The 25,083-nt window shown below is 52.0% G+C and overlaps 1 protein-coding gene and 1 long non-coding RNA gene across 4 annotated transcripts in view; one reads left to right on the top strand and one right to left on the bottom strand.

Moving 5' to 3' along the window:
- Window positions 1-10,741, top strand: part of ARHGEF37 (Rho guanine nucleotide exchange factor 37) — a 54,801-nt gene extending 44,060 nt beyond the window's left edge. For all 3 annotated transcript variants that reach the window (XM_077895938.1, XM_077895936.1, XM_077895935.1), the window contains exons 11-13: window positions 3,100-3,295; window positions 5,054-5,211; window positions 7,780-10,741. In XM_077895938.1, the coding sequence (XP_077752064.1) occupies window positions 3,100-3,295; window positions 5,054-5,211; window positions 7,780-7,989 (564 nt within the window). In that variant the 3' untranslated portion in view covers window positions 7,990-10,741. The remainder of the gene's footprint in view (window positions 1-3,099; window positions 3,296-5,053; window positions 5,212-7,779) is intronic.
- A 173-nt stretch (window positions 10,742-10,914) lies between these two features.
- On the bottom strand, window positions 10,915-16,319 carry LOC144312832 (uncharacterized). The gene is made up of 3 exons (XR_013378461.1): window positions 16,250-16,319; window positions 15,543-15,668; window positions 10,915-11,188 (listed from the first exon to the last, which is right to left on the bottom strand). It is a non-coding gene; the product is annotated as an uncharacterized LOC144312832 (long non-coding RNA).
- Between the last annotated feature and the right edge of the window lie 8,764 nt (window positions 16,320-25,083).

The raw sequence follows: 25,083 nt of genomic DNA, 5'->3' as shown, positions 1-25,083 counted from the left end.
GGGGGTGTTGGGATTCACACCCACCTATGCACATGCTCTTCGTGGCCGGTACACAGCACAGCAGAATAGTAAGCGAAATCAGACATAAGAACAGACAAGTGGCATTAGCATCCAAAAACCTGGAACTTGCACTTTTTTTTTCTTTTTATCAAAGCTTATTCTGTTTCCTCACCATCTCACCAAACCTGCTTCAAATACCAGCATTTAGGATAAATAAAAAGTTGGAATAACACCTCATTTAAATTTTATTTTTGCAATGGAATTTTTAATTGCAAAGAGTATCTCGGCTGCATTATGGTTTACAGACTTCAGCTGGTCAAATGCTTTTTTGGGGGGAAAACATTTTTCTCTACAATATAAGGAAAGGGCATCTTCTAGTCGACTCAAAGGATATATCCAAGTTGTAGATTTTCTTTTTTTTTTTTTTAATTTTTATTTATTTATGATAGTCGCACACACAGAGAGAGAGAGACAGAGACATAGGCAGAGGGAGAAGCAGGCTCCATGTACCGGGAGCCTGACGTGGGATTCGATCCCGGGTCTCCAGGATTGTGCCCTGGCCCAAAGGCATGCACTAAACCACTGCGCCACCCAGGGATCCCAGATTTTCTTTTTTTATCTTTTTTTTTTAATTTTTTATTTATTTATGATAGTCACACAGAGAGAGGGGGAGAGGCAGAGACACAGGCAGAGGGAGAAGCAGGCTCCATGCACCGGGAGCCCGACGTGGGATTCGATCCCGGGTCTCCAGGATCGTGCCCTGGGCCAAAGGCAGGCGCTAAACCGCTGTGCCACCCAGGGATCCCCAAGTTGTATATTTTCTAAGCAGAACTGAAGTAGCTGAAGGGAGAAGGGGATCCCAGAATGGCAGGCCTGGACTGGGGGAAACTGAAGCCGTATATTCAATTACATGTGAAATGTGAAGTGAAGTGTCAGGAGATAGTGCCAGGATTCCCCAGAAGGGAGACACAGAGACATAAGTAAAGGAGCCCAGCAGAGCCACCCCAGCCAGGTGGCCTGCACACCTGGCTGCAATGCAGAGAAGGTCAAAGACCTATCAGAGAAGCAGGTCCTCTCTGAGGAGGGCTGACTCCTTGGGCCACAGCCGCCCTCCCCCCACCCCACCCAACCCACTGAGACTGCCCCAGCCGCAGGTCCCAGGTCCCCTGGGGGGGACGGGAAGGGTGTGTAGGGGAGTGGCATTGGGCCCTGCAGTGTGGGGGGAGGACAGGTGTGGAAAATAAAGAGCAGAGCAGCCACTCAGCATTCCAGGTTGGTTATAGAAAAAAAGAGAAGACTCAGAAAAACAAAACAACGGAAACGAATGGAAAGACCATATCCCAATGTGTTTTGCAAATTGACAGGAAGAGAAGAGATACTCCCTCTTTTCCACCTATGTTTCAGCCCCACCCCACACACCCCTCCTATAAATTCCTGACTTCTTTGGCCAAGGGTACAGAGCCCACAGACGTGAGGTGGCACCCAGGACAGATACAGTCCTGGTGATACTTTCCCATGTTTCCTCTTGGTACCTCCAGGGAATACTGCCGTTCTCTGCCTGGGCCTCCCGGTTTGAGAAAGAAGGCAGATGTTTCTACACCACTGGCTTTTCTACTCGGGTTAACAGCTCCATTCTGGAAAAAAAAAAAAAAAAAAAAAAAGCTGCTCTGTCTCCACTTCCACCTAAGGGCCTATTTAGAAATATCAGGTTCTCCTGGTTCTTGATCCTAACTAGCAAACCCACTGGAGCAGGGGTGATGGCAGTCTGTGCCCAGAGGTCCCCGAAGGGCACTTCTGCCTGCCTTTCCCACACCAAGCATCTCCTCCCCAAAAATAACTATGTATAATATGATGGCTAGATACACACATTTAGTCAGAGAGGGAATATATCGTCAATCTGTATTCAACATTTTTAGTTTCTCCTTTGTTTTATAAAAAAGGGGACAGTCACCCCTGAGCCCCTTCTTGGTGAGACTTTTGCTGGAAGCAATGAACAAGAAAACAAAGGCAATGCCAGGAGATTTTTGGATGTGTGGAAAGTGCCACTGAGTCATTCTTCCCAGCTGGATGGCAATTTCCATCAGGGCAAAGCTGTCTCCTATGTTTCTGCTACCCCATTCACAAGGCTTACTGTGCCTTGTAAACAGTAGGTACGGGACGCCTGGGTGGCTCAGAAAAAAAATCTCCCAGTTTAGGGAGCCTGGGAGGCTCAGAGGTTGTGTCTGCCTTCGGCTCAGGTGGTGGTCCTGGGATCGAGTCCCATGACAGGCTCCCTGCATGGAGCCTGCTTCTCCCTCTGCCTGTGTCTCTGCCTCTCTCTCTGTCTCTCATGAATAAATAAATAAAATCTTTTTTAAAAATTAAAAAATAAAACAGTAGGTGCTCAGTAAATACTTGTGGAATAAAAGTAGCACTTCTTCACACGTGAGGGAGGGTCTACACGTGTCACCCTGTGCTGGCTGTCAGAGTAGCTGCGTGAGTAAGGCCCGGTGCCTGCCTGAAACTCAGAGTCCTGCTCATTCAGGCTGAAAGACCTGTGGCAGGCTTTTTCCTGCAGGATAATTTAGCTTGATGCTCTGGCCAGAATATAGGGCCCAATCCTGGAGTTCTGTAACCTGGAGAAATTTGGGAACCTGAATTAGGATTTTAGAAAATCCCAGAAGTTTAGACCTCGGAGGGGTTTCAGAGGTTAAATTAAAGGTTTTTGTTTTAAAGATTTTACTTATTTATTCATGAGAGACAGAAAGAGAGAGGCAGAGACACAGGCAGAAGGAGAAGCAGGCTTCCTGTGGAGACCCCGATGCAGGACTCGATCCCAGGACCCCAGGATCACCACCTGAGCCAAAGGCAGACACTCAACCTCTGAGCCACCCAGGATCCCTAAATTAGAGGGTTTTTTTCTGAGCTTCCTTTGGATACTGAGAGTCTGTGTTCTTCCTCCAAGTCAGCCATCTATTAGTGAGGAGACAATTGCCCACTGGCAGCAGAGGTAGGCTCGGCCCACGACTCCTGGCTGTCAGCGGGCGGGCAAACACAGGCACTGGCTTGGACATGCCGACTCAGGCACCTGTGTCTCTCTTCATCCCTCCTCCCCCCCAGCCACTCCTTCCAGGGGCTGAACGCCAGGTGCAGGCTCTCCTGAGCAGGTATGGCCCCGAAAAGCTGTACCAGGTGACGAGCAACATCAGCGGAGCTGGGACTCTGGACCTGACACTGCCACGGGGCCAAATTGTGGCTCTCCTTCAAAACAAGGACACAAAAGGCAACAGCAGCCGCTGGCTAGTGGACACTGGGGGTATGTGGAGCTTCATGGGCTCTTCCCCTCCCTCTGGGGAAACCCGCAATGGGAAGCCAGCAGGGAGATGCAGGCACTGGTGTGGGCAGGGGTCTGACTGTGCAAATCCAGGATGGGAATTGGCACAGGTGAAAAATGCATGGCTTGGAGCACAGCCAGCTCAGTGTGGTCAGTGACATGCCACAGATCCGTTATCAGGCACCTGCTGTGTGCTGGGCACTGTGCAAGGAAGACTAGGACGCTGCCTTGGTGACCTCACAGACCCCTGAGGTAGACAGATATGGAGAGAACTGTAGCCTCACCCTGAAAGAGGTAGATATGCAGAGGGGGTGCTTCGATCCCAGCTACATGGGAGACATCTGGCATCCAGAATGAGGGATGTGTGGGCCTGTCTCCCATGCACTGGTTCCACCATTGGATGTGCTGCTCATGTCTGGGTGCCCCAGTATAATTGGACAGGAGGCAGGTGATACCTTGCACCCAAGAGGAGGTGGCCTGGCAGTGTCTTCCAGAGAGAGGCATGTGGCCCCCAAGTGGAGGGCCATGCAGGATTATTGGGAGGGGATCCATGGACAGTTTTACCCCTCCAGACGGTTTATTATAATTGTTACAGGAATATTTTTATGATCTGAGAAAAAGTATAACTAGTACACAAACCCGTGATTTTATTCATATTATTTTTATTAAGATTTTATTTATTCATGAGAGACACAAAGAGGCAGACATAGGCAGAGTGAGAAGCAGGCTCCTTGCAGGGAGCCCATGTGTGACTCAATCACTGGACCCCAGGACTATGACCTGAGCTGAAGGCAGATGCTCAACCACTGAGCCACCCAGGTACCCCTTATTCATATTATTGATAGACTCACTCTTTAAACCTTAGACTTGTTCTATCAGAAAATTAAGTATTGACTCTTGATCTCAGCTCAGGTCTTGATCTCAGAGCTTTGAGTTCAAGCCCATGTTGGGCTCCACGCTAGGCACGGAGAAAAATGTTACAAGCCAGCAGAAACCATGAAAGGACAGCCTCATGACTAGTTGACAAACAGCCAAATGAGGATCCGAGCTGGCTGCTGGGGTCAAGAGGACAGAGTTTGGGTCCCCGGTCTACCACTTTACTACCCGGGTGATCTCAGAGAAGTTAGAGAGGCTCTCTGAGCTCCGGTGGCTCAGCCATCTAATGGAGACTGAGCTGGAGGGTTGATGTGAAGACGGGACAATCGATGCCAGTTCTGGCACTTAGCAAGCTCTCAAGAGGTGCTGGCCACATGCAGTGATGGCAACCAGAACAGCACTGGAGTAGTTGTTCATGAGCAGGAACTGGGGCCACTTAGCGAAGAGAGGAGCAGTTTCTGCCTCTTGGAAGAAGCCATCCTGGGTGAGGAAGCAGCCCTACTCTAGGCCTATGCTTGAGGAGAAGGGGGCCAGTGGGCCCCACACCAGGAAAGCAGTTTTCATGCCAGCCAGAAGAAGAACCTTTTATTTCTGTCAAAGCTGTTCAAAACAGAGTGGGCTGCCTTGGTAGAGAATGAGCTCCCTGTCACCAGGGGTGTGCAAGCAGAAGCTGGAAACAGGGAGTGTAGGTGGGTTAGGGGTGGGATTGTGAGGTTCCTGGATGACCTTTTCAGGTCCTCTTTAGTGCTGGGAAGCTGTGCTGGAGGCATTCACATCCATGGATGGTGGTGACTTCCTCTACCACCAGAAGGGGTGGGAAGGGTGGTCTGCAGCCAGATAACGTTCTACATGTATGTCCCTTAGGACATCGAGGGTACGTACCGGCTGGGAAACTGGAGCTGTACCATGTCACCCCCAGTCAGGAGGAGGTCCGAGGGCAAGAATGGCCTCACAAGGACTCCCGTCACCTGACACCAGAGCCCACCCCAGCCCCAGTCTCCTCTGTCCCAGTGGTGACCCAGGTGAGTCTGGGAGAGGGATGGGGTTTGCCTCCCCATGGTCACCTGGAGTGGGGGGCCTTGACTTTGTTCCTGTGTGGAGAGGGTCCCACACTGTGAGGCCAGGGCCTTGGTCAGTTGGCCACACCAGTGTCCTGGTCAGGAGTGGACTGGGAAAAAGGAGCCTCTCATCCCTACCATGTCAATAACTCCTTGCTCCCTATCAGCAGGGCAAGTAGGATTTGTTTGTTCGTTCGTTCGTTTATTCATTCATTCATTCATTCATTCATTCATTCATTCATTCAGTATTTGCCAGGCAGTGTGCTAGATAAGAGATGTAATGATGAGCAAAAGTAAATCTTGGTCCTTGCCTTCCTCAGATTTATAATCTGGGGGTGGAGAAAACAGCAATTGATCAAATAATCATGTGGATAATTGTGAAGTTGTGGCAGTGATAAATGCCAGAGCACTGGGTATAGGAGAAGTTCAAGAAAGGCTTTTCTGAGAACGATGCTTTTGCTCAGATTTGAAGGGTGAGCAGGGATTAATTGGATAAAGAGAGCGTGCCAGGGTGTGGATGGGAAGAGCTCCCCAGAAGGTGTGCATAGTGAGCGCAAAAGCCCAGTATATGTATGTGGACAAAGGTGGGGTGCATGAGAAGCTAAATGAAAGGAGTGTGGCCGGGGAAGGGAAGGTAGGGGTGAGGTGCTGATAGAGAGATGGGCAGGGCCAAGCCAGCAGGGCCTTGTGGCTCTGGCGAGGGGGTCAGCCTTCGCTTCAAAGCAGTGGGAAACCTACATGCATGTTCATAGTAGCATTATTCATAATTTCCAGAAAGCAGAAACAACCAAAATGTCCATCAGTGGATGAATGGATAAGCAAAATGTGGCATAGCCATACAATGAAATATTACTTGACCACAGAAAAGAAGGAAGTGCCATTATGTGCTGCCACATGTAGTTTGGTACAAACGCCACGTGTCGTATGACTCTGTTCATATGAAATGGCCAGAATAGGCAAGTGCATAGAGATAGGAAGTAGATCAGTGGTTGGCAGGGGCTGGGGTGCGGGTTGGGAAGGGACTGCTATCTGGTATGGGTTTTCTTTCTTTTTGAGGTGACGAAAATGTTCTGGAATTAGTAATGTGGTGGCACAGGCTTTGAACCCATTCAAAACTACTGAACTGTACACTTTAAAAAGAGGATCGTTAATAGCATTTGAATTATATCTCAAAACAACAACAAAAGTGATAGGAAGCCATCGAAGGGTTTGGCTTTGCTGAGAGAGTCCTTGAGGAGGGAGGAGCTCAGAGGGGTCGCTGTGAGGGCTGGATGAGATAGGGAGGCCCGGCTGGGCATATGTGAGCCTTAGTAAATGGAAACTGCACTCCCAGTTACAGAAGAGCTTCACAGGGGACAGGTGAGCAGCACAAAGGGCGGGAGCGGTGACAGGGAACAGCAGTGGGAACCCAGAGGCTGGCAGTGACTAGCCGGGGGAGGGAGGGGGAGGGATGCCTGAGGCCAGGAGGAGCCTCAAGTGGGCTGCATGGGGGCTGCATAGAAGCCAGCAGAATCTGAGGTGTGCAGCTTGTGGCACAACCCCAGGAAGGCTCTGAGGGCCAGTGCCTGGAGCATAAGCCACAAGCAGTGCACTGGGGCAGCCTCTTACTGGATGTTCCCCGCCTATTAGCCAAGGACCACAGGGAGCTCCCAGGAGGGCCTGGCCCCCCAGCTCAGCCCCAGTTCCACCCAGTGTGGGCAATGTCTCTAGGAGCCCCATCCAGCTTCCCAGACACATCAGCTGCTTCCTATGTTCATGGGTCCACGTGTGTGGGATCGGCCCAGTCCTCCCTTGCTTCTGATTATTCCTGAAGCTTGGCCACAGTAACAGGAATGGTAAATGTAACCAGAGCAGCGTGTGTTTACTGAGCCCTGAGCATGTACCAGGTGCAGGTGTATACCTCGGTCATTGAATTCCCACAATTGCCTGGAGGGGGAGGATGTTACTATTTCCATTTCACAGATGATGAAACTGAGGCCGGGGGGGTGAAATATTAGCCTAATAAAAGCTCTCCCCTCCAATTTTTTCTTCAGTTCAATGGCTTTCCTTAAAAAAATAACCAAGTCTCCTAATCCCCAGGCTCTACTCCAAGGTGGCAAGCAGACCTGGGCAGGTGACATCCTGAGATCCAGGGAGGGTGTTGGGGGAGAGGGTGCCACGTCCTCTCAGTGGGGTGCCAACAGTGGACCAAGGGCACCCATTCAGACAGGCCTGGCTTCATTGCTGTGTGATTTTAAATGAGTTCTTTGACTTCTCTGAGTCTCCATTTCCTTAGCTGAAAAATGGGGCAAGGAGAATTACAGCATTGTGAAAATCAACCCCAGGTAAAGTGCTGGCACAGAGCCTGGCACGCAGTAGGGATTGGTGTGGCAATGGCAGGGGTAGCCTTCCTCGATAGCATAAAGTGTGTCCTGGGGAGGCGGTGACTGCTCAGCCATGGGGACTGAGTCGGGTGGAGGGAACAGGATGAGCAGCCTCTCTGGGTGGTCCTCCCACCCCAACCATTACTGTGTCATCCTCCATGTGTTTCAGGTGGTGGCGGTGTACCCCTTTGTGGCCAGAAGCAGCCATGAAGTGAGTCTGCAGGCGGGCCAGCTGGTGACAGTCCTGGAGGCCCAGGACAAGAAAGGGAACCCAGAATGGAGCCTCGTGGAAGTGAACGGGCAGAGGGGATATGTGCCTTCCAGCTTCCTGGCCAGGGCCCCGAGCCCAGCTCCCTGGGGCTGGAGCCTGCCCTCTTAGGGTGCCCTGCCTGGAGCCCCGTGCTGCTAAGGGATGGAGGAGGCTTAGATGCTGTGAGCCGGCCAGGGAAAGGAAGCGAAGAGGAGGCAGGGGTGGAGGGGGAGATCCGGCCAAGGGAGAGTGAAGGGCAGCCAGAGGAGGTGGTGGGTCTTGCAAGAGCGCCTGGCAGAGGGGAGCATGAAAGGCTCTGGCCAGAACCACTTGTTAGGTCTGCAGAAGAAGTGGTTCCCATCTGAAGTCACGGCAGCCTGGATCGCAGGTCCGGTTGATACAGACTTGCTGTAGCTTATGACCAGTCTTGCCTGTGCTTTCACTTCATCCAGGCCTGGCCCCCGGTGTGGGCCACCCAGGTGAATATTACCTGTGTGCGATGGGGTGGTGCAGGTAGCAAGGGCAGGGGCCCACTGGAGGAGTCCTGAACTGCCTAGCCTGACAGTTCACATCCTCCATGTGGCATCAGGAGACAGCACAGCCGACTCACCCTGGGAGCTGAGTCACCCTGGGCAGTGAACCCCCTCGGAGCCCGCCCTAGCAGGGGAGCAAGGGCTTGTGGAAAGGTTCTCAGGAGATTCTTGGCTCAGCCCTGGGGCAGGTGTGGCCAGGTCACAGTTCTGGAATATGTTTAGGCAAATCCAGAGGCTGTCCCAGGGAAGGGGAAATTTTGAGGGTGTGTCCCGTGGGGCGTGTGAGGCTGTTGTACACCACTGCTATTGTGTTCCCTGGACGAAAGAACAGGGCATGCAAATCACTTAGGCAACTCTGTGCAGCAGGTAAGCAAAAGCCCAGTAGGTGGGGGAGCACAGGTGATGGCTTGCTTTCCTGTTGGAAGTCAGGAGGCAGGGGGAACCCCTGGTGGTTTCAGGGCCTGGAGGCAGCAGTGACTGTGCTGTCGGTTGTAGGGCCTTAGACATATAGGACACAACCTGATCTCAGTTTTCCCATCCACAAAGACCTAATACATAGGGTTGTGGTGAGAATGGCCTGAGGCTAAGGACGGGAAGCTCATTGTACACTGTGAAGTGCAATATAAATGTAAATGGCCATTGGTAGCAGGAACGCACCCCCTCAGAGTGGTCTCAGAGTGGCCCCAGCAGCAGCTGGCCCAGCTGCACACAGAAGCCCGCATGTGGTCGCGGCCCTGCCCCCGGCTGGGTCAGGCACTGGGAATCAGCCTGGCGTCCTTCGGCTCAGCCCAGGGGCTGCCTCAGGATCCTTCCACACTGCGGACCAGGTGGCCAATCTTCAGAACTTGGTGAGATCAATCCACTGTCATCCCTTTCTAAGGACCTGGAAATGGAAAAACAGTTCCTGTTCAAGGCAGACCGACCCGTTGGGAGTTGAATCTGTTCAACCCCCCTGTTGAATCATCACTGCTCAGTTGTCACTTGGGCTAAGGTACATCTCAAGGTTCACAGCAGAGGGAAAAGGTGGTCGGGCCTGATCTTTAATACAAATTCTACATTTTGGAACCGACCCAGGTTAGAGAGTGGGGGCAAAAACCGGTGGCAGTTTAGACGTACTTCCAAGAACATCTCCGTGGTATTGTAACTGTAGTGCCTAAAGCCGGCAGCTCTGGTTTTTGGAGGGCTTTTATGAAATACATATGTGCCTGTGTGAGAGTCCGCACCTCGCTCCTCGGCTTGTGAAACAGGAAGATGCATAGCGCAAGAGAAGCTCAGTCCCCGCCGGCCCTCTCCCGGCACTGGATTCACTCTGTGAGACGCTCGTACCTCATTTTCCTTTCTCTTTCCTGCTCACATTTCTAATACAAATAGGAAGCACAGGAGAGCAGATAATGAGATAAGCAGTCTATTTGTGGGTTCCTGAGCTTACTGAGAATCTCCTGTGTGCTAGAACCCCAGCTCAGGCTTCTCGACTTGGCTGCTTGTGGTACCTGGGCAGCTGCAGCTGTGGCTGAGGCCAGGATCCCCCCACCCCACACCCAGAGATTCCAGTGGAGTTGGTCTGGTGTGTGGCCAGGGCCTCAGGCACTCAGGAAGCCTTCCCAGATACCTCTGGGGTGTCACTGGGACTGGGGACACGCAGTAGTGGACCAGACAGGCCTGCGGTCAGAAGTGGCCACCCGTGGTAAGCTAGGGTGCACCCCACCTGAGTTCTGTCCTAGCTCCGTGGTTTCGAACACGCAGTTTTAGAAGTGGTTTGGAAGAGGACAGCCTGTTTTGTCAGGCCCCAGAATGTATATTTATGAAGTGCCATTAAGAGGGACCTGAACAAAACTGGATGTTCTTGAAGGTAGGGGAGAAACCTGGAACACACTCGGAAGCAGATCTATATGGGGGGGTTGGGGGGAATGAAAGTGTATTCGGTAGCACACGGGCTGTGGTTTCTGGTAGACCAGGGAAGGAGGGCCAGGGTCACGGACGGCTGAGAAAATGCATGTGGAGAAGGAGAGAATGGCCTGGATTTTCTCCAAGGCCTGTGTGTAACGTGCCTTTGCCTGCCAGATGCCTAGAACCATTGCACTGTCTTACTGCACTGTGGGGCCGTCACATACTAAGCTTGCTCAAGTATTTGCCTGTGAACCAAACAAGACTAATCCACGAGGGTGGCCCTGGCTCCCTGCAACAGAGTGCGACCTCTTTAACCTTTTGGGCCCAAACCCAGTTTTGACCACGAGGACAAGATTACAATATGGAAGAAAGATGAACGAACTCCTGCTTACTATGAGGAGCTCTAGCTTGGTGAATCAGCGACGTGAACTGCTGAGAATAAAGGGCTTGAACGATGAAAATGTCTCTGGAGTTTGCATGACTCTCTACCCATTGGATAGACATGCCCCAGTGTGACATGTGCTCGCTGGACACCTGCTATTCATAAAAATGGGACTCCTCTTTCAGGTGTTCATTTTTTAATTTCTTTTTTTTTTTTTTAAGATTTTGTTTCTTTATTCAAGAGAGAGCATATGTGTACACAAGCAGGAGTAGGGTGGGGAGATTGAAGGAGAAGCCGACTCCCCGCTGAGCAAGGAGCACAACTCGGGGCTCAATCCCAGGACCCTGAGATCATGACCCAAGCTGAAGGCAGACGCTTCACCGACTGAGCCCCCCAGGGCCTCTAGTGTGTTCATTTGATGAGGGTCTACCGCACACCTCTGGCGCCTGCAGGAGTCAGCCTGAGCTGCTGGGATATGGTGGGAAGTCAGGTGGATGAGGGCCGTGTCCCTCCCAAGGCCCACAGTCTGGGGAGGGAAACAGACATTGGTGGTCAGTTACACGCAGTGTAAGTGTTAGGATAGGGTGGTAACAGGTGCCACTGGCGCCCAGTGGAGGGGTCAGCCCCTAACTGAGACATGGCAACTAAGGAAGGCTTCCTGAAAGAAGTAATACCTGAGCTGAGGCATATATGCAAAGGCCCAGAGGTGGGCATGAGCACCTTTCATCAGGGGACTGAAATGCTGCAGAGCTAGAACACAGGGTATGTGGAGGAGTGCTAGATGCAGTGAGAGATGGCTTAGTCAGCGTGGGAAGGAGCTTTGGGTTGTGTTCTGAGGGCAGTGGAGAGAGCCACTGAAAGGATTGAAGTAGAGGAATGACATGCCCAGGGTTGTATTTTAGGATGCAAGCTCTAGATCATTCTGGGATTTCCCAAAGTTCTGTCACATGGCTCAAGTAATAATAGATTTTCAATGCATATTGCTTACATCCCAGCACCCCAGAGGGGACAGGATGCCCTACCTCCAAGGAATCTCCCCGCCAGCTGGAGGGGCAAGACCTACAGGCATCAGGCAGTTACCTGGTACCACAGGGCAGGATGCTTTCGGCCCCAGAAGAGTACTGTGGACCAGTCTTGGTAGGTGCTCAGATTAGGGGGAGTTTGGAAGAAGGGAACTGAGGTGGTCAGGGAGGCTTCCTGGAGGAGGCAGGGTGGGTGCCGGGCTCTTTGGGATAAGTAGGATCGGGGAAAGCAAAAGGGAAAGAGAAGCCTTCTCAGGCCTGGGGAGGCAGCATGGTGGTATGAAAAGTGGCCTTGCCTTTGACCTTAGAAATCCTGAGTTCAAGGCCTACTTGACCATAGACAAGTAGCAGATGCACTCGTCATGGTTTCTGCATGCCAAGAAATGTGATGAGCGTCCCCAGCCTGCCCTGTCCTCTAAAAGTACTCATTGTAGAGTCCTGGCTTATCCCAGGAAGCCACGGGCTCCCTCCACCCGGACCAGCGTGGACGCCACCGTAGGGCCTGTTGTGGCAGCACAGAGCCTCAAGTACCCTGGACTGGGTTCCAGAAGGAGCAGGATTCCACTGCCGGCAGTATCAGGAAGGACGGGTAGCCTGAACAATCCATTCACTTAGCCTTGCTCATCTGTTCTCTCGTCGGTAATTTCTGAGCTTGCCTCTTCTGTTTTCCCATCTGTAAGATGGGTGCGTATCCTGTTCTCAGGGGTTGGGTGAGAGGACGGGATGGCACAGTGCGAATGGCCATGATGGAAGGTGTGAGCTGTGGCCACCAGGTGGCAGCAGCGCCCCACCAGTCCGCGGAGGGTCCCCCCGAAATGCCCATGGGGCTGGGCAGGGGGCGCAGAAGGACCAGATGAAAGATGTTAGGGGAGCCGGACAGGGATGGGGACTGCGCCCCGGGGCCAGATCACAGTCCAAAGGAGCTAGCAGCTTTCTGGCTCCAGCCAACATTCCAATCAGAATGACAGCCCAGTGGTGCCAGACATTCTGATTGTTCAAAAGAAGCCAGAAACCAGGGTTTTGACTTTTTTTTTTTTTAATTAAAAAAAATGTTTTTAAAAGATTTTATTTACTTATTTGAGAGAGAGGGGGAGACAGAGAGTACGGGCAGGGGAGGGGCAGAGGGAGAGGGAGAAGTAGGCTCCCCACTGAGCAGGGAGCCGGCCACAGGGCCCTATCCCAGGACCCTCAACCCCAGGCAGACACTCAACCGACTGAGCCACCCAGGTGCCCTGTTTTTATTTCTTGATGTGAAATCGCTGTGGGGATTGTGTGGGCCACAACAGGTTCCCCCTTTGTATTTTCTGCCTGCGTGTGGGTTGATCGTTGTGGGTGGAGAATCTCCTCTGAAGAATTGGTTTCATAACTTTCTATTTCCTGTGAATTGCCTTCATGTTTTTCCACTTTACTCAGACGTGAATCCCCTTCCTTGGATCTCTGGGAGTGCTCTTTCCTTTTATGCTAACGTTACTGTCACCATCTTCAATTTTTCTTTTAAAGATTTTATTTATGAAGATGGTGTCCCATCCATCTTCAAATTTTTATTGGACTGTGGGCCGTATTTTCTAACCCACCCATGAGGATGTCTGTGGTACCTATCCCGCAAAGTCCTTTTCAGGATAAATGAGAAAAAAATCACTGGGATTCCCTGGGTGGCTCAGTGGTTGAGCATCTGCCTTTGGCTCAGGGCGTGATCCTAGGGTCCGGGATCGAGTCCCGCATTGGGCTCCTTGTGTGGAGCCTGCTTCTGTCTCTGCCTCTCTCTCATGAATAAATAAATAAAATCTTTAAAAAGAAAAAGAAAAAGAAAATCACTTAGCCCCAGCACTGGGCACATTAGTGTTCAGTAAACACAGTTATCGTTATCATGGGGACCTTGGCAGAGATGGCAGGACATTTGGAGGAAGGTTCACCAGGCCTTTCTGCCTGTATGTGGGGTGGAGACAAGGCTTGCTACTCCCCTATGTAGAGGAGCATCCCTGTTGCAGGCTCCTGACCACCTGGCTGCGGTTGGGCACAGGCCTTCCCTCAGAGGGGCCTGTCACACCCCAAAGGCATTCCTGGGACTCCCCCGCCTCCATCCGTGGTGCTGCCAGGCTGGGTCAGGGTGCACAGATTTGCCACCCAGGGCAATGTTCATGGGCATGAGTGGCCCGGATTCTCCTACCTGTCCCCAGCATAGGGCTTTGTGCTGTCTCCTGCACCCAGACAGGTTAGATGGGCGCTCGGGCAATAATCGGGCAGCAATTCTGGCCATAGGCTCAGGCCTCCTGCACCCAGGAGCATGTTGCCAGGGGACCCAGCAGCTCTGGGGATCAAGGCTTGCTGGGGGCCCCGGTAGCAGCCTAGGAAGCAAAGATTCGTCCTCCCGGGCTCTGACCTATGGCTGGGCTCAGGAGCACGGGCCGCCCCTACTCAGTTACTACCAATGCCTCCGGCAGCCCTCGTGTTTCCGGCACATCTCCGGGTGCTTCCAGGGGCCCTGTCTTGGGCCCATCTGCCGGTCACCAGGGGGCTGGGCGTCCTTGGAGCCTGTGAGAGGAAAGAGCTCTAACCGGTGGCTGCAGGCCTGGGACAGCCGTGAGCCCCGGGAGGTTCAGGGCAGAACAGGAGTAGGAGTTGCAGCCATCCCTCTGGGCAGCTCACTTCTCCAAAGCTTGGTTATTTGCTTGCTCACCCTCATGTGCATCCCTTGTCCTGCTCCGCTCTGGACTGTGGAGAACACATTTCCCACCCCCACCCCCCACTCCATCCTCTGGTTTCCTGGTGGAAGGGAGGAGGGGAGAACCCAAGTATTTCTCTCTCTCTCTCTCCCCCCCTCCCACCACACTCCCCCCCTTCGGACAGCATGTCTCCTTGTGGCCGGTGGCCGTGGTTCCAGCCCCCACGGACAGCCCCTCCCTGGAGTCCCACTGGACAGGCCGGGCTATGCTTCCACTTCCTGTCCAGTAGCTTCCCATACTAGACACTAAAAACACTGCCTTTTCCCTATGTCTCTCTAGCCTAAGGGTCAGAGTGCCTATTTGCTGTTGCTAATCTCTAGGGTGCTTCTTGGGTCTCCTTCCACCTATGTAATCTCCTCCCTATATTACATTTTTCTGTTCAGAATGCATAGACTGGTTCTCCTTCTGACCGGCTAGTGACTGATGACTGATATGTTGCTCAGGAGCTAGGGGTGCAGGCAGGGACAGGGCAGTGGAAATATGGGGTTCTCAGGTGCCCCTGCCCCTTAGGCTGCCCAGCCTTCAGGGAGGATTGGGACCATCCCCACGCCTGCTGCTCTTTCCCTGGCTCAGGGGACTATCTGGCCCTCCTGCCTGGAGCTCTCAGGAGTGTCTTCAGCAGCAGACAGCAGCTGAGTGGGTGATGCAGCAGGGTCAGTGGCTGTGAGAATCTGCTGAGCTGTCCCCGGTCCTGGCCAACTGAGCTGTCCCTGGAGGGTCCTAAACAAACAGAGACCCAAAGGCAGCTGTATGAGAGCACAGCCAGGCTATGGGCAGGAGAGGGTCACCTCCCTCCAGCCACAGTGCCTGGAGTCTGGCCCTGGCTCAGGAGGGTAGTGAGCCCCAAGTCAGAGTGATAGGAAGTAGAGGTGGGCTCCTGACCAAGGAAGAGCCTGCTTCTCTTGCTTCTGGGGTCTCGGGGCTCCTGGGTGTCTCAGCAGAACCTCTGGTGTGGGGAAAGACCAGGGCATTAATAGTAATCACTGCAGCTTCTGTTCACGACTCACAGGGCTGCTTGAGGGTTCCGGGAGGGAATCCATTTGACATGATTAATTCAGTGCCTGGCACACAGCAAGCTCTCAAGCGCTGCAGGCTAAAAACATACAAACAAACAAACACAAACACAAACACAAACCTCGCCAGCAGCCAGCACCGTAGAACTCATTCTGCAGGCATTTCACGAGGCATGCTGGTGTCCTACTTAGGACTGAGCCCAAGCTTCTCCCCTGGGATGGAGCCAGGGCTGGGAGCACAGATCCAGCTGCCAGGGCAAGGAAGAGGATTGAGTTGGGTAAAGGAGTTGTGAGGTTGGGGGGGCACACTCCCTGGGGGCGTTGGGGAGGCCGCAGGTATCCAGCTCAGAGCCGCCACGGGGCACTTGAGGACAGCCATCTCCTAGTGTCCGGACAGGAAAGAGATCAAGGCCAGGTCAGAGAGGGGACAGTAGGGGCCCTCAGTCTCTGGGTTGAGGTTCAAGTCCCAGGCCGTGGGGACTCAGGGATCAGGCCCAAGGATACAGAGGTCCCAGTAGGGGACAGGACTAAGAGCTGGGCTCAAGGTTAGAAGCTGGCAGCACACGGGACTTCATGTTGAACCCTGGGGTCTGGCCTAGAGGTGCTTGAAACCCACCGTCTGAGGACAGAATTGGACCTAGGGAGCATGGTGGGCTGGACGGAGGAGAAAGAGGTGGTGGCAGTCAGGGACCCAGGCTTCCTGTTGCAAAATGCCCGAGTTCAAATCCCAGCTCGACACTTAGCAGCTGTGTGACCTCCGCGAGCAAGTTACTCCATCCCTCTAAAACCTCACTTTCCCCTTTGTGGGCAAATAAGGAAATGGTCCTACCTCGAAGGGTGGTTGGGATGGATGTCAACATGGGATACGGCATGGAAGTGCCCGTATCTGGTGATGTGCTGTTCTGAGTGCTTAATAACTGATTGATCTCTGAGCACACAAGCCACCCCTCCATGGGATCCCTTCCAGACTTGGCAGGCAGTGACCTGGCGCCCAAATTTTCTGTTCCCTGGGCTACCGCTCCCTGTGCCTTCACCTTTCCTCTAATGTCTGTGTTTCCTGACCCTTCACCACCTCAAACTCTGGAAAATACCCCCTCACTATGTGAGCTCTTTCAAAACTGAAAACAAGTGGATGTCTTAAGAGGCCAAAGGTTGTTCCCCTGGGAACGTAACTGGGACCACGTCCTCAGATACTCCCTGGTGATTAGAGTCGCCACCTTGAATTACTTCATGCGCTGGGGAGGCTTTCCCAGCAGGCGTGGGCGCCGTGGCAGATAGCCTTGCTGATACAGCCGGCGTTGGCCAGTATGCCTTCCCCTGACTTCTTTTTCAAATTCCTAAGTCTTTTTACCTTAAATTCTTTTTCACACTCCCTGCCCGTCCAAAAAGCAATGGGACAGAAGAGCAAACATACAATAAAAACACAAGCACAATGACACACACACACACACACACACACACACACACATGCACGCACCCCACACACAACTGGAAAACTCTCAACATCTATCTTCTTTGCACCACACCCCTGGCCACCTTCCAGGCCCGAGATTCCAAGCGATGGCACACCCCTTAGGAGTCACGTGTCCCCACCCCCACCCACCCCACCTGGAGAATCACAGCCACCAGCCAAAAACTCTTGCTGCGAATTTCCTTTCTGTAGTCGTATTGCAATGATAGTGTGCTTTTTTGTTGGCGTATCACAATATGTAGGTTCCAAGTTATTTTTTTTATATAAAGATTGTATTTATTTATTCATGAGAGACACACACAGAGAGAGAGGCAGAGACACAGGCAGAGGGAGAAGCAGGCTCCATGCAGGGAGCCCGACATGGGACTTGATCCCAGGTCCCCAGGATCATGCCCTGGGCTGAAGGAGGCGCTAAACCCCTGAGACACCGGGCAGCCCGGTACCAAGTTATTTTTAACAAAATTGAATGTGGAGTCTGAATTATATTCACTTCCTCCCTTCACTGTCATACTTATTTGCCCCTTTATAAGGTACAGCAGCAACAAATAACTCGCCTGCAGCCACCACCCCAAAGCCCACGGCCTTCTCCTCTCAGTAAATGGCACCACCATCCGTTCAGTTGTTCTTCCCCAATGCCTGGTATTCCCTCTGCTTCCCGTCTTCCTCTCAGCCCCTCACGTTCAACCGTCAGCGAGGCCAGTCAACCTTCCTGCAGTCGCGCCACTTCCTGCGTCCACTGCCGGCACTCCAGGTGAAGCAGCAGCTCCTGGACCCCTGCAGGGGCCTCCGGATGGCCACTCTGTCCCCACCCTGGTCCTTCGCCCTCAGCCCACTCTCTTCCAGACCAGTCACAGTGATTCTTCAAAAAAGTAAATTAGAGAACATCATGCCCCTGCTGAAAACTGAGCCAAGTCCCAGCTCCTTATTCAGACCTAAAAGGCCCAGTGTGAGGGACCCCTGCCTCCTTCCCACTGCATCATGGACCACCCTCCGCTCTGGTCACTGTACGAGGGTCACACTCTTCCCTCTTTCTGCTCCTCAATTACTGCAAGCTCGTTCGTGACTCAGGGCCTCTGCACTGGCCCTTCCCTTCTCTGCCTGTCTGTTCCCACATCTGCTCATGGCTTAGCTTCTTGCCAGGAAGGGCAGCTCCTCAGTGATGCCTTTGCTGACCACTCCATCTGGGTGGCCTCCAACCCTCCTCACCCTCACCCTGTCACTCACTACTGCATCACCCTGACCTTCATTACAGACTCTATCACTCCCTCTTATTTTCTTGTTTGTTGTCTGATTCCCCCATTACAAAGTAAGTTCCTAGGGCAGCCCCGGTGGTGCAGCGGTTTAGCGCTGCCTGCAGCCTGGGGTGTAATCCTGGAGACCCAGGATCGAGTCCCGCATGGGGCTCCCTGCATGGAGCCTGCTTCTCCCTCTGCCTGCGTCTCTGCCTCTCTCTCTCTCTCTGTGTCTCTCATGAATAAATAAATAAAATCTTTAAATAAAAAAAAAAAAGTAAGTTCCTTGGGGTACCTGGCTGGCTCAGTCTGTAGAGCGTGTGACTCTTGATTGGGGTTGTAAGTTTGAGCCTCATGAGATCACTTTAAAAAAATTTTTTTAAGACTTTATTTATTTATTCATGAGAGACACACAGAGGCAGAGGCACAGGCAGAGGGAGAAGCAGGCTCCATGCAGGGAGCCCGATGTGGGACTTGATCCCAGGACCGGGGATCACGACCTAAGCCGAAGGCAATGCTCAGCCACTGAGCCACTGAGGCATCCAGATTACTTAAAATTTTTTTAAAATCTTAAAAAAAAAAAAAAAGTTCCTCAAAGGTAGGGATTTTATCTGTCTTATTTAATCATAAATTAAAATGTGTTAGTATGTCCCAAATGAGATACATTTATATACTAAAAAGTTATTTGTGTTAATATGCAAATCAAATTTAACAAGGTGCCCTGTATTTTAGCTGGTAACCCTACTTGACCCCCATGGTCTCACATCTTGGGAACATGGTCCCATGAGAATGAAGCTGGCAGGTGAAGGGGAGAGAGAGAATGTACAGGGATTTGCCGAGGGCCACATAGATGTTAGGAACAGAGCAGGTTCTACACGTAGCTTCATCTGACTCCCAGTCCAGTCTCTGTCCCCTGTACTCGCCCTCTGACCTACTGAGAATCCCCATAGAGCACAGATCTCCCAAAGTCACCCGCTTTTCACCATCCCCATTGCCAGTGAACACCGTCACTTGGGGTTGCAGAAGCACTCACCTGCCATCTTGCAACAGCCTTGGACTGTGTCTCCTGCCTCCAGTTCCCCCTTCCTTCCCTCTCTTCTTCATGAGGCCACCGCCAGGGCCAGCTTTCAAAAACACAGATCTGATATCAGGCTTTGGGAAGTCCTTCCTGGGTGGATGCCTGACCTCAGCTTTGTGGTGTGGCCCTATTTATCCCTTCCCCTCCTTGACCTCCGCATTCTTGCTGGGCCTCTCTGGCCTCCTTTGCACTCGCTCTTTCATCAGGTGATGTACCCTTCCCCAGTCCCCTAAGTCACTCTTCTTTTTTTTTTTTTTTTAAGATTTTATTTATTTATTCATAGACACAGAGAGAGAGGCAGAGACACAGGGAGAAGCAGGCTCCATGCAGGGAGCCCGACGCGGGACTCAATCCCAGGTCTCCAGGATCACACCCCAGGCCGCAGGCGGCGCCAAACCGCTGCGCCACCGGGGCTGCCCCTAAGTCATTCTTCAAGTCCCAGTGACACGTCACTTCCTCCATGAAGCCTTCCTTGCTTGGTTCAGGTGCTCCTCCCTTGTGTACCTTCAGCTGGGGTCCTTCCCCCACTCTGTTGAAGTCGCATCTTCACTTGGGGGTCTCCTCCACTGAGTTAGCTCCATGAGGACAGGGGCTGTGTCTGCCTATTTGCGCTGCACCCCTAGAGCCTGCAGGGTGTCCTACATGGCTGGGGCTCAGTGAAAAGCCAGGGAGTCAGTGAGGGTGCCCCCAGGACGTTACGTCTTATCACAGTAAGCGCCAAGCTCAATTTGCTGGCACACAGTAGGCCCCAGTACATAGCTGTTGAATGGATGCCGGATGAATGAATGAAGGAATAAACAACATAGCTCAGCTCCTCTCCCCTTCTCCCCCCTACCAGACGCACACTGGATTGTTCACCTCTCTGCTTTGCAGTCTCTTGCAGAATAAAAGGGATCTCAACTCCTGGTTTGAATACCATGAGGTTTTGAGAAAAAAAAAAAAATTGTGCTCTTTCAACAAGAAGAGTTGCAGGCATCGAAGCCTCTTTTCTTGGCAAAGGGAGGAGGGAGAGAGGGGGCCTCAGCCCAGTTTCTGGATGCCCTTAATTGGCCCTGAACTGACTAATAAAGTGTGAAATTGGCTTCATCCTGCACCACATCTCCCCAGCCAGCGTGTCCCCGCAGCATGTCCCTGCGCTCCGGCGGATGCGGCGCTGTCTCCGGCCCCTGCGTCCCCGGCAGGCAGGCAGGCGGGTCACGCCGCCCACGCCGCCCCACGGCCCAGCGCTCTGCAGAGCCCGAGGCTGCTTGGCCCCGGGCCCGGGGAGGCTTTCAAAGCCAGAAGCATTCGATGTGGCGCGTCTGACGCACCTTCCAAGCCAGCCCCCGGCCTCTCCTGTCCTGATTTGCTCCTCGGGCACTGGCTTCTAAGGCAGCTGCGGGGGCTGGAGGGGGGACACTGCATTAGGTGAGCTCCCCGTAACCCCCCTGCCCCCATTGCATCAAATGCAGGGCTGGAGAATCGCAGCCAAAGGGACCTCAGAGAGCAATGAAATTGGGGAGCTCAGGGGAGCCCCTGGGTGCCTTAGAGGCTGCTTGGGGGCATAACCCGAGGCTTCTAAACCCCCTCCTTCCGCTAGGACCCAGCTATTTTCGGGTCAATCTTGTTTATTGGCTCCTGTTTAAGAGTTCCTAGGAAGAAAGGGGTTCCATGGCTCTAATAAGTCCTAAAACCGACAATCTATCCAGCCGTCTTTGCAAACCTGCCTGTGAATCCAAATCAAGGGGTGACTTGGTCAGAAATACAGATTCTGAGCCTTGTAGGGTGTTTGCTCATGCGGCATCCATCTGTCTTCCCCCTAGGAAAGCCCATGTGCCATCTTAGAGAGCCATCCCAGCCCCAACATGCAATCCTGTGTCATTTAGGTGGAGATCCCCCCTGGGTCTCCAGGGGTGAGCATGTTCCCCAAGCTTGGCCAATCACAGACAGTGGTCAGCCCAGGGCCAAAGCTTGGCTGCAGGGGCAGCATCAGGCTTTTGGCAGAGCTGCAGGGGAAGAGATGCTCTCTTTTCTCAGAGGCCCTAGGCTGTGGCTGTCAGCTTGGAACTGCTAGCTAAGAATAAAGCCAACACAGAGACAGACCATGATGACAAGGGTTCAGAGAGACATAGACACATCCACATTCCTTGTGACACGTTATGAGCACCTGGATCCAGCCATCTCTGAAGTTTATCTCCCTGGACTTTTCAGATACATGAGCCAATACCCCCCCCCCTTTTTTTTAAGATTTTATTTATTTATTCATGAGACACACACACACACACACAGAGGCAGAGATACAGGCAGAGGGAGAAGCTGGCTCCATGTAGGGAGCCTAATATGGGACTCGATACCGGGACCCCAGGATCACACCCTGAGCTGAAGGCAGACACTCAACTGCTGAGCTACCCAGAGTTCCCCAATGCCCTTTTTTTTTTTTTTTTTGCTTTAGCCAGTTTGAGTTGGGGTTTCTGCTACTTGCAAGTGAGAGTCCTGACCGCTACATAGGTCCCCATCTCAGATATACTGAATCATGAGCTCCATGGATGGATTCCCAGAATCCAGATTTTTCAAAACACTTCTAAGGGAATTCTGATAAAGTGTCACCACCTTATAAATCATTGTTTGGACATCATTGAGATCCTGGTCCTGTGATGCACAGATAAAAGTGATCCTTCCATAAGTAGCCATTGTCATTGTATGTCAGAATGGTATATGTGGTCTCAACCTTCACCACAGCTCTGTGACGAACATGTCATTCTTCCCATTTTACAGATGAAAACACTGAGGCCAAGCGAGGTAAGTGTAAGTGTCCAAGGGCACACAGCTGGTCAGTAATGGATCTGGGAGTGTGAGTCTCTGAAGTTCATCCTCTTTCCAGGATTCTACTGAATAGTTATTCAGCTTGCCTAGAGCCTCAATAGCTGATGTTGAAAATGTCCTCTCTCTTCAGAGACTCTCTCAATAAGCAAAGCCTATTTGAGTCACTTAGTGTGCTATGGCTACAATAAGAGAGGACGCCAATGCGACTGACTTCAACAGTAAGGGAAATTTATTTAAAGATTTTACTTATTTATTCATAAGAGACTTAGAGAGAGAGGCAGACACATAGGCAGAGGGAGAAGCAGGCTCTGTGCAGGGAGCCCGACGTGGGACTCGATCCCAGGACCCTGGGATCACACTCTGAGGCAGACGCTCAACCACTGAGCCACCCAGGTGCCCAACAGTAAAAGAAATTTATACTACATTCTAAGATGTCCCAAAGTAGGATGTATCCAGGGTTGGTTAATTCAGGGACTCGGTGTCATAATTAAGAACTCGGTTCTTTGCATTTTTCTGCTCTGTCCTCTTTGGATATCAGCTGTCCTTCAGGCTGGCTTTCTTCTTGGTTATGAGATAGCTGCTACACTTCAAGACATGACAATGCCCAGGGCACCTGGGTGGCTCAGTCAGCTAAGCATCTGCCTTGGGTTCAGGTTATTATCTCAGAGTCTTGGAATCCAGCCTCACCTCCCGCTCCCTGCTCAGCAGGGAGTCTGATTGTCCCTCTGCCCCTTCCCAGCTTGTTCTCTCTCTCTCTCTCTCTCTCTCTCAAACAAATAAAGTGGTCAAAAAAAGAAAAATATATATGACAATGCCCAGCATAGGTAGATGGTCTGTTTCTTCCTGTTGTAGGTCCTTTCACCTGTGAAAAAACTGGTTCCCCATAGACCCCTTGTATCATTGGTCAGAATTCTATCACATGTTTATATCTAGTCCAGTGGGTGGCAAAAGGGGTAGGAGCATCATGATGGGTGTGGACCAATCACGATTCAACCTGAGGCTGGGCCCAGTGGACCCCTGAACAATAGGGGGCTCTTGAAGAAGGACGGAAAAAGACAAAGGGTATTGGGCATTGTCTGCCACACCAACACACACAATTCCTCTCCTGCTCCCTGAGTCTCCCTCCCTGATTCTAAGCCTGGAATACTCCAGGGTCCTCCAGAAGCGTCTCTCTTTTCATTAGGCGTGATCTTGCAGGAACATCCATTTTCAAAGTTCAAAATCCTCCATGTGGCTTCCTGGTCCATTTTCCAGTCATTTCCCACAGCCAATAAGATGTCCTGAGGAAACACAGGACTTTCCCTCCAACATCCAGAGCTGCTCTACCTGGCTTTACTTCCCTTGACTTCCACCAGTTGGCCCGGTTGCTGGGACCACGGATTTGGCATGCATGCTGGTGGGCAAGGGCTTTGGCCTGCCCATCCCTTATTTCCCCTGCTTCTCATTACATGCATATTGTTCCTTAGGGACCCACCCTCTCCCACTCTCAAACCATGGGGCGTAGGCAACGCTGATCCTCATGTCAACCCCAGCTCTTAGAAAGCCTCTTCCCTGCATCCCGGGGCAGGAGATTCAGGCCTGTCCAATCACTGTGTTCAATGCCTCCTGCCACAGGACTTGATTTAGGATGGACAATAGCCCCAGTCTGCCCCATGAGAGTCAACTCCTGGGCCTTGGGCTCCAACTCTTGAGGGGAGAGAGATTTTATTTCTACCAGGGTTGTTGAGCTGCAAGCTTTCAGCAACCATTATGCAACTTTCCAGGGAAAAGCTGATCTGAGAATGAAGCTAACACCAGGCCAAGAGACCCTGAGCTGCTGGATCCAGCTGGGCCTGGTGCCAGACAACCCTCCACATCTCACTTTCTTTTCTTGGTCAACCTGGTCTCAGTGGGCATTCTGTCCCTTGTAATAAAAAAACAACTAATATAGCATGTGTTTTTGAAAAGTTGAACTGTGCTCATCTTTGGCTGAGTCATGTGTGTGTAAAAGGGAGTAATGGGAGATGAAGTTGGGAAATTTGACCAGAGGTGCATGGGACGGCGCCTTGAAGACACTGTGATGGGCCACCCAGTCCCTGTGACTACTGGGGGATGCAGGATCTCCTGAGGCTAGGTGATCCCAGGATCACCCAGACTAAGCTTTGCCCTCGGGATTAGGTTAATATTTCTGCAGCTGCTGATAAAGTAGGATTCTTTTTTAAAAAATATTTTATTTATTTATTCATGAGAGACACACAGAGAAAGGCAGAGACACAGGCAGAGGGAGAAGCAGGCTCCATTCAAGGAGCCCAATGCAGGACTCGACCCCAGGTCTCCAGGATCGCACCTGGGCTGCAGGCGGCGCTAAACCACTGCGCCACCCCCGCCCCCAGGCTGCCCTAAAGTAGGATTCTTGACCCGCAGCAGGACTCATCCTCCAGGCACACTTTCACCAGGGGACACTTGGGAGAATTCTGTGTGTTTCTCATGAAGAAAGGAACTGCTGAGGATTATCAGCTGCTCCTGGGGGCCAGGGATGATGAGGGTAAGGAGAAAACCAGTTCAACTGATGAGAAGGTCTGGGGATGCCCCCAATTGTGTCCACATCTCTGTTAAATTCCCTGGAATAAGACATGGGCTGGTCAGGGTAGAGGAAAGGACATCTCCTTCCTCTTTCTACTAGACCTACTTCTATTAATTCAGCCTGAGATTGTATTCACTTTGGTGACAGCACATTATGCTTTGTATTTAAATGGACATCATATGCTGCTACTATGTTATATCCCATCAGTTACCTCAAGTCCTCCAAACTCTCCCACCTGTGGACAACTCCACCCTCAGCTCCAGGAATTGGGGCACCTGGGTGGCTCAGTCAGTTAAGCGTCTGCCTTCGACTCAGGTCATGATCTCAGGGTCTTGGGATCGAGCCCCGTGTCTAGGCTTTCTGCTCAGCAGGAGTCTGCTTCTCCCTCTCCCCCTGCCTGCCACTCTGTCTGCTTGTGATCTCTCTCTGTCAAAAACATTTAAAAATCTTAAAAAAAAAAAAAAAAGACTCCATGAATCAAAAATCTTGCCCTCCTGGTGAGGTGGGGTGCCAGTGC

The sequence above is a fragment of the Canis aureus genome, chromosome 4, assembly GCF_053574225.1.
Source record: "Canis aureus isolate CA01 chromosome 4, VMU_Caureus_v.1.0, whole genome shotgun sequence".
NCBI classification, from domain to species: domain Eukaryota; kingdom Metazoa; phylum Chordata; class Mammalia; order Carnivora; family Canidae; genus Canis; species Canis aureus.
This window is presented reverse-complemented; position numbering and strand designations above follow the sequence as displayed.